Source organism: Ictidomys tridecemlineatus, chromosome 3, assembly GCF_052094955.1.
Source record: "Ictidomys tridecemlineatus isolate mIctTri1 chromosome 3, mIctTri1.hap1, whole genome shotgun sequence".
NCBI classification, from domain to species: Eukaryota; Metazoa; Chordata; class Mammalia; order Rodentia; family Sciuridae; genus Ictidomys; species Ictidomys tridecemlineatus.
In genome coordinates this window covers 2,316,987-2,324,939 of record NC_135479.1, presented here as the reverse complement: position 1 = coordinate 2,324,939, position 7,953 = coordinate 2,316,987, and the positions used below count along the sequence as shown (strand labels likewise).

The following is a 7,953-nucleotide window of genomic DNA, read 5'->3' as shown; positions in this document are numbered from 1 at the left end:
CATAAAGTAGCTCCTGTTTGAACCTACAAGTGCCTCCTGGCGCCTGGGTTATTTGTGCCCAGCCAGACTGCGGCACTCCCTGCCCTCAGTGGGTGGGGGCCACGGTGGGAGACCCGGTCCATCACAAGTAACCAGCGCACAGCGGCTGGGGAGGCCTCTGGGTTAGAGGAGGTGATCTGGGGGGTGACCTGGGAGGTGACCCGGGAGGGCGCCACCCAGCGAGGAATTCCGGTCACGCCCACGCGTGCCCAGTGGAGCGCGGGGCTGGCGGAGGGGCGGTGCCAGGGGCCGCGTGACCCGTGGAGGAAAGCGCGCGGGCCGGCAGCCCGGTCAGGCGCGGCAGGTGCGAGCCTCAGGCGGTGGACGCGCTGGTGGCCGAGGTGCGGATCCCGCTGGGCAGGATGCAGAGATGCGGGGGTGCGGGTCTTGTGGGCCACTGGGGTCCCTGTGGCGAGGATTCCCTCCCGGGGTACTGGATCCGTTGGGTAGGGTGCAGGGATGCGGGGTAGGGGTCTGGGGTCTCCTGGGCGCGAGGGGCCTCCAGAGACGGTGATGCGGCATGCAGCTGCGGGTTCGCCAGGCCAGAGTCTCTCTGGGCTGGGCGTCGCCCAGGGGGACGGAGAGTCCGGCGGGTCGGGGTGCCAGGCCCGGTGGGGGCGGTGCCTGCGTCCCGAGGCGCCGGCCGCCTCTTCCTGCTGGTTCCAAGTTTCGGTTTCGCCTCGGGGTACCGGGTCCAGCCCGCCCCGCCCCCAGCTGTCTGGGCGCCCGGCGGCTGGGCTGCAGGCCTTTCCGGAGTCCCCGCCACCTCCCTGGAGGTCAGCCCTCTCCCGACCCGCCCCTGCCCGGGGAGCGCAGGAGCCTCCCCCGCGGCGCTGCCGGGTGGAAAGGCTGCGGCGGGAGCGCCTAGCGGAGCCGCGCGGGTCTGGGCCTGCGGCTCGGCCCCGCATCCTGCGCCGCCACTAGGATCAACTCCTGTAACTTTAGGAGAACGGCTGCGCCCTCCCAGTTTCCTGCGCAGGAGTCAAGGCCAGGGTGGCGGCTTTCGGCGCAGACCCCGCGAGTCAGCCACCCCTGCCCCCACCGGCTTTTCCTTGGTGGTGGTTGGGACGGGGCGCGCCTGATTTTGTCCCGGGCTGGTGACTGGCGAAAGGACGGAAGCTGAGTGGGGTGCCCTGGCCGCTCACTCTGCCTTTTGGTCCTGGGTGCAGACTTACACGATGGAGTGCTTTGGAGAGGTGTCCTGAGCCCTACTCTGGAAGTTCTGGTCTGTAGGCCAGGAGAGCACTGCATTAGACAACTTCATTCACGTTTGACGGGCCCAGGACACACTGCCCCAAAATGTGACCTAGTGTTCCGGGTGACAAAGAAAGAGTTACGTTTCCCCGGGTGTTGAAGATTGGCCCTAGGCAAGCGTAGAAAGCAAGTTTTATTTAAAGAATAGAACAGAGACAGATTTTTCCACAGATTTTTCCATCCTGCGGGGGGGGGGGCGGGGGTGAATATTGTCTTTTTATTAGTTTCCAGGTTTCTTACTCCTCATGCCCCCCTCCTTCTGTCCTGCCCATGTGGGGGCAAGGGGACAATTCAGGGTACCTCTCCCCACTTTACAGTGTCTTCCCTGAGAAGCAGGAAAGGAGCCACCCACGGAATCCCCATTAACAAGTCCCTGCTGGGAGGCAGGTGATTTGGGGCAGCGGGTGAGGGGGTACGTCCTGAAGGTATTAACTTCATTTCCACTGACTCATCCTCCCCCTCCGTTCCAACCAGATCATCTCTCTACACTAACTGCCTAACTTTTGTTCTTGCTTCACTAGGAGGCAGAACTCCTAGTGAAAAACCTGGAGTTGCAGAGTAGCTCTGTAGACTGTCCTTTTGTAAAAGAAATTGCCCCTGTGAAAGAAATCTGCATTAGAAAAGAGGGCTGCTCCCAGAGTCTTCCACTACCTGGGAAACTGCGCAACAACCTTCATTCACATCACAGTTCCTCCCTGGCCTTCCCAGACTGTGTCCACCCCAGCTCTGTCCCTTCCAGGAGCTCTGGTGCTGGGTAACAGTCAACTGACCCTTCTCCAACTCACATTTTGTGGGTAGGTACATAATTAAATGTGCATAATTTTCCTTCTGTTAGTCTGTCTGATGTGGATTTAATCCATAGCCCAGCTAAAGAACCTAGGAGGGTAGAGGGAAGCCAGTTTTTGCTCCTCTCCATGGAAAGGAGCCTTGGGGAGGGGTGTGGTAGGGAGTCACTGAAAGTGTTTGAGGAAGTGTCCAGCCCTTGGTGGTATTTTTGGTTCAGGGTGTGTGGAGGGGAGGGGGCTTGATGGGAACTGGGGCTGGGGTGAAGCACCTGGAAGAGCTGGCCCTCCGGTGCAGACCTTGTGTGAGGGGCAGGGGGCTGCAGCAGGGGAAGTCTGCATTCAGCTAGCACCTCCAGCTGGTGAGGGGACACTGCTCCAGCCACTGCTTCTGCAGCTCTTTGTTGTACAACCAGCAGAAAAGGGTGGTGGATGGGTAGGCGTGCCTTGGGATTCACAGGTTAGGCTAGAGCCCAGGCCCGCCATCTTGAACTTGGCCTGGAGTGGCTGTGACCCCCTTCCTTCTTGGATGCCACCTGGTCAAGGAGAGGAGTGGGCCTCCATAGATGGCAGTGTCCCCAAGTTATTGGGAACCCCAACCCCAGCTCATTAGACCTGGGCTACCCAGCTTGGGCTGGCCTGTGTAGGAGGCACTGCTCAGCCAGAGGTGACCATGGCCACTAGCACCTCTCTAGTGTTGTCAAGTTGTCCCTGTATGACTCACCTATCCCTCACCCCTCACCTGTTCTTCGGGCTACTGTGGGGCAGGTGTCTTGTCCCTTCTCTCAGGGGAGCAAGATGAGGCACCCTGGCACCTCTGGCAGGCGGTGGCACCCCGGCACCAGATTGACTTTCCAAGCAGTTCTGCAGGCTGCCAGGGGCTGCCTGTGTCCGTGGGTTCAGGGTCCTGCCCCGGCTGCAGCTGCACCAGAGACCCCGGCCTGCCCCCCCAAGTACTCAGGGCTTGTCTGGAGAAGCTGGCCGAAGCCTTGCTGGATGGTAGCCAGGCAGGGCGGGAGCTGCTACCGGATGGAGAGGATCCTGGGTAGAGTGGGACTTGGGATGGAGCAGTGGCTGTTGCCGAAAGCTCGGTCCTTGTCCCTGATTCCAACCCAATAACGGGGACATGGATTTGAGAATAAAGAAAAAGAAGGCTTATTGCTTTGATAGAGAAGGAGAAGCAGGGGACTCCTGTCCCAAAGGCTGTGATTCTGCCCATCAGCAGGAACAGGGGTATTGTGTAGAGGTGATGCAGAGAAGTGAGATTAGGGAGGAGAGATCTGGGAGGAGAAACCCAGGGGAAAGAAAATCAGGAAGGAGAGGTTAGGGAAAAAATGTGTAAGTTTCAACGCCAAGAGATTAGTCAGAGTGTCCAGTGGAGCCCTGCTGCAGGGCCAGCTTCAGGGACACACTGCTGTCCGGCTTCGATTGACCAGGGGACCTTTCTGGTTACAGCATTCCACTTTCTCAGAAAACGAAACTGAAATGGATTGTGGTCATGTGACAGGAGGCACGGTTTATAGCGGCTGCCTTGAGGACTTTTGCTCTCCTTTTCAGACCTGCAGGGGAAGGGGCTCGGGCTGGAGAAGCCTCCAGTCAGAGGCATGGAGTGTCCTCAGTGCCAGCATGTCTCCCAGGAGGAGGCCCCCAAGTTCTGCAGCCAGTGTGGACAGAGGCTGCCTCCTGCAACCCCCAGACCAGGCAAGTCTCAGGGGTGCTGGGGTCAAGTGGGGAGGGGGGCCAGCTGTGCCTTCCAGGCCCACGGGAACTGGGCCAGCAGGCAGCCTCAACCGCCGCCCCTCCCTGGCAGAACTCTGGGGGGGGCGTTTTTCCCCAGCGGCTTTGTGAAGTTCTTGCTGGAATCACCTGTGTTGGTTTCCTTCCTTTGAGGGAACTGAGGTTTCCTCTGCCTTGGGGATAAGAACCTCTGGCTGAGCTAAAGGGCCCTGGACATTCCAGAGCACATCCCCGAGGTGTCTGAGGCTGCGGGAGGGGGAAGACTGTGCGTTTGCAATTCCGTGGGAGGGGTCCGTGCAGGTCCGTGCAGCTTGCCCAGGTTGTCAGTGGAGGGACAGGAGGAGACAAGTGTCAGATAGGCCTTCTCTGCTGAGGGCAGGGAGACAGAGACATCCTCCCTTGCTCCTACCCCACTGCCCCAGAGCCTGTGGGGGCACAGAGCTTCCAGAGGGCTGCACGGATCTCCCCATCCCAAGGGAGGCTAAGGCAGCCTCAGCAACAGCGAGGTGCTAAGCAATTCAGTGAGACCCTGTCTCTACAGCACAAAAGAGGGCTGGGGGTGTGGCTTGAGTGCCCCAGAGTTCAATTCCCAGTACCAAAAACAACCAACCAAACAAAAAAAAATTGATTACTGGATAGGACAGGGTGGTCTATGATGGTGGCCAGGAAGGACAGTGGGCAGGTAGAGCCGCTGGGGGGCTTCATTTAGTCTATCCCTTTGGGAAGTGGAGACCCGGTAATAGCGGTCCACTTTACCTTTTGAAGGTAGCCCTTGCTGCGTGTTTTATTTATTTATTTATTTATTATCAGAAATTTTTTTTTAAAGAGAGAGAGGGGGAATTTTTAAAATTTATTTTTTAGTTCTCGGCAGACACAACATCTTTGTTTGTATGTGGTGCTGAGGATCGAACCCGGGCCGTGCGCTTGGCAAGCGCGCTACCGCTTGAGCCACATCCCCAGCCCCATTGCTGGGTATTTTAAAAGGGAGATGTTTTTCCTTTTCCTCTTCTCTTTCTCCCCCTCCCTAATTTGGGGGCTGGGAACCAGATTACCCTGTGTTACTGGCTTTCCTGGGGACTGAGGTGACTATCTCCCAAATTAACATGCCAAGCCTAACTCTCCGGGGGCCCTCCGCAGGCCCTCCCCGCCCCTCCCCCCAGGTACACCTGGAGTGTAGCCTCTGAAGAGCTGAAAAGGCCCTGTTTTCCCCGAGGCGCAGAATCCCACCCAGCCTCTAGGACCCGAGCCCACGCCCCCGCCCCCATTTCTCTGCTGGCAAAGCAACAAACCTTTTTCCTTTTTCTCAAAACTGTGTCCTCATTATTAAATTGGCAAGAATTGGCATCAGGGACAAGGACCGATGAATAACCCCATGTTCATCATGCTGCAGGGCCTCCCTGAAGGGTCTCTGCCCCTCTTTTCATTTTGGGTGAGGGACGGGGACGGCAGAGGGCATCAGAGCCACTTGCCAACAGCACAGAGGGGGATCTGCCGGGGCACAGGGCCAGTGGCCTTTCACCAAACGCCGATGATGCTTCTCAGGGTGAGTCCTGTCGGGGAGGCGGATGAGACTCCAGATTCAGCCCCCACCTCCGGTTTCTGACGACATTTATAGGCTTGTCTGGTGCCAGAAGATTCCTAGTCTCCACGACGTGTGGCCGAGCACCGGGTTTTTAGTGATCCCAGAAGCAGGAGAAGGGGAAGGACTGGCTCTTCTTTCAAGGTCTTTTGTAGATCTCTGGCCTTGGCCCGAGCTGTCCCAGAGGCCTTTACACTTCAAAGGAGCATTAGATTCTCCGAGGAAGTTCTTTACAATCCAAAAGATAGGGGTGCACGGTGTTAGGTGTTAACCAGGTTTCCTGGAGGTGGGCTGAGTGGGGGGGTGGGACATCTCCCTTGCCCCGGCACTAATTATCAGGACAGTGGACAGTGTTCCTTTTTTTTAAAAATACTTTTTTAATTGTATGTGGACACAATATCTTTATTTATTTTATGTGGTGCTGAGGATCAAACCCAGAGTCTCTCACGCGGGAGGCAAGTGCTCTACCACTGAGCCCCAGCCCCCCAGGACAGTGTCCATATAGTTCATTTTACATCATCCGTTACACTTATGAGGTATGGAAAATGACAGCCCCCCATCAGGGTGGCCTGGGAGGAGGAGTAAAAACAGAAGCCATAACTCATAGCACTGATGCCTCCCAGTGTTACCGCTGTTGACCAGTGACGAGTCTTTGCTTCCCCAATGTTGAAGAATAACACCAGAGAAGCACGCCGAGGCAAGGTCAGAGTGGAAAATTAGAAGTTTATTAAAGGACAGCAGAAAAGACTTCTCCCGGAGGAAGAAGGGGACCTGAGAGGTGGAATCCGGGGAAGTGCGGCTGTCTCCCCTTTTTATAGTTCTTTCAGTGATGGAACATAGATTGGAAGGCCCGAGGGGTGGGGCACAGGTAGGGCAAAGAAGTAATCTGGGCGGGAAGGACTTCATTATCACTTCTTTGGGATGGGCTATCTTTAAATCTGCTGGGGGCTGTTTCCTGGACTTCATTAACATTTCAAGAGTTGCTCAACTTTTCCTGGAATTCATTGTCATGGCCTCCATTTTAGATCCCACTCGATATTAGACCCGATTTACCTAACTACACTGACTACCTGATTTTAAATCTGGCTTCACCAGTATGTTCCACAAGCCCTGGGGGGAAGGTGGCCAGCAAACCTAGAACGACAGTCTCTCCCCAAATAAATCCTGGCCGCTGACCCTCAGCCCTCCATCTTGCCCAGTAAAAACAAAAGACCCCAATTCCTGAGGCCCAGGCTGACAGGCTCATTAATTACGTCACCTCTCAGTGTAACCCACACAAGCCCAGCCCCCTCCTTGGTCCAGTGGCTCAGGAATGTGGGTCCCTGGGGGGCATCACCCAGTTCCTGAATGATCCCTGAGGTGTGTGCCTGGCCCCGCCCTTCCTGCGGGCTGGCTGGGCTTCCTCGTGCCCTGTGGTTAACTGTTTACAAGAATGGAAACTGAAACTGCCCCCCCCAGGCTCAGTGCTGCAGGGGGACAGGAGTCCTGGGGCCACCCTGGGTACCTGTGCTCTCCCCAGGGATGCAGGCCTGGGGACACCTGGGGTCTCTGCCCAGGGGGGTGGGGGAGGGCTTGGAGAGCTGTGGGCCAGCCCTCCGTGCCCCAGGTCCCCGCCCCCAGGGACCATGCTGGGAGGCTCCTGGGGGGGCGCCAGGCTCCAGGGAGCCTGTCTCCTTTTTATTCTGCTTTCCTGGAGGAAGCACCTCTGAGGGGGCAGTGTGCCCAGTGTTGCCAGAGAGGCAGGGGTGCTGTGGGTTCGCAGTGGGGTAGCAGCCTTGCTTCTGGGGCCCGGGGTGGGGGGTTCCCCCAGCCCCTGGCTTGGATGGGTGAGACCCTGGCTAACCAGGGCGAAGGCTAGGCCTCCCAGGGGCCTGCAGTGGAGGCCCAGCCTGGGTTGACTCTGACCTGACCCCAGTGACATGGGCCCCGCAGGTGGGAGGGACCCCCAGGGTGGGAAGAGGCCTGGGCGGAGGCATCTGCTTTTGCTTCCCTCTGGGTTGGAGAAGCCTGCTGCGCTGTCCCCTGGTGTGTCTGCTTTGAATGGTAACAAGACTATGATAACCTGCCTTTGGCATTTGATCTCTTAAAGTGGAGCATTGGGGCGTGGTCCTGCTTGTCTCGCATCCATGAGTGGGTGTGTGCTTCACACAGTTCTTTTCTGGTCCTGGGAATTGAACCCCAGGGCGCTTAACCACTGAGCCACATCCCCAGCCCTTTTAATTTTTATTTTTTATTTTTGGTGGTGCTGGGGACTGAACCCAGGGTCTTGTACATGCCCAGCAAACACCCTTACCAACTGAGCTGTATCCCTAGAGCCCCCCAGCCCTTTTTATATTTTGAGACAGGGCCTCACCAAGTTGCTGAGGCTGGCTTTGAACCTGTGATCCTCTGGCTCAGCCTCCTCTGGCTGGGATTACAGGGGTGCGCCACCACACCTGTCTCTTCTGCACATTCCTAAGAAAATCGGTGTGCTCAGCAGCCGGGAGCCCTCTACCCTGGCAGGGCCACCTGCTGCGAGGCACCTGGCCTGGACACTGGTTCACCTGCAGCCGCCCCGCCGCC

At 57.4% G+C, this 7,953-nt stretch overlaps 1 protein-coding gene across 3 annotated transcripts in view; it reads left to right on the top strand.

The window, feature by feature from the left end:
- The first annotated feature begins 256 nt into the window (after window positions 1–256).
- Window positions 257–7,953, top strand: part of Rnf213 (ring finger protein 213) — a 91,499-nt gene continuing 83,802 nt past the window's right edge. For all 3 annotated transcript variants that reach the window (XM_078041480.1, XM_078041479.1, XM_078041478.1), the window contains exons 1-2: window positions 257–380; window positions 3,633–3,776. In XM_078041480.1, the coding sequence (XP_077897606.1) occupies window positions 3,680–3,776 (97 nt within the window). In that variant the 5' untranslated portion in view covers window positions 257–380; window positions 3,633–3,679. The remainder of the gene's footprint in view (window positions 381–3,632; window positions 3,777–7,953) is intronic.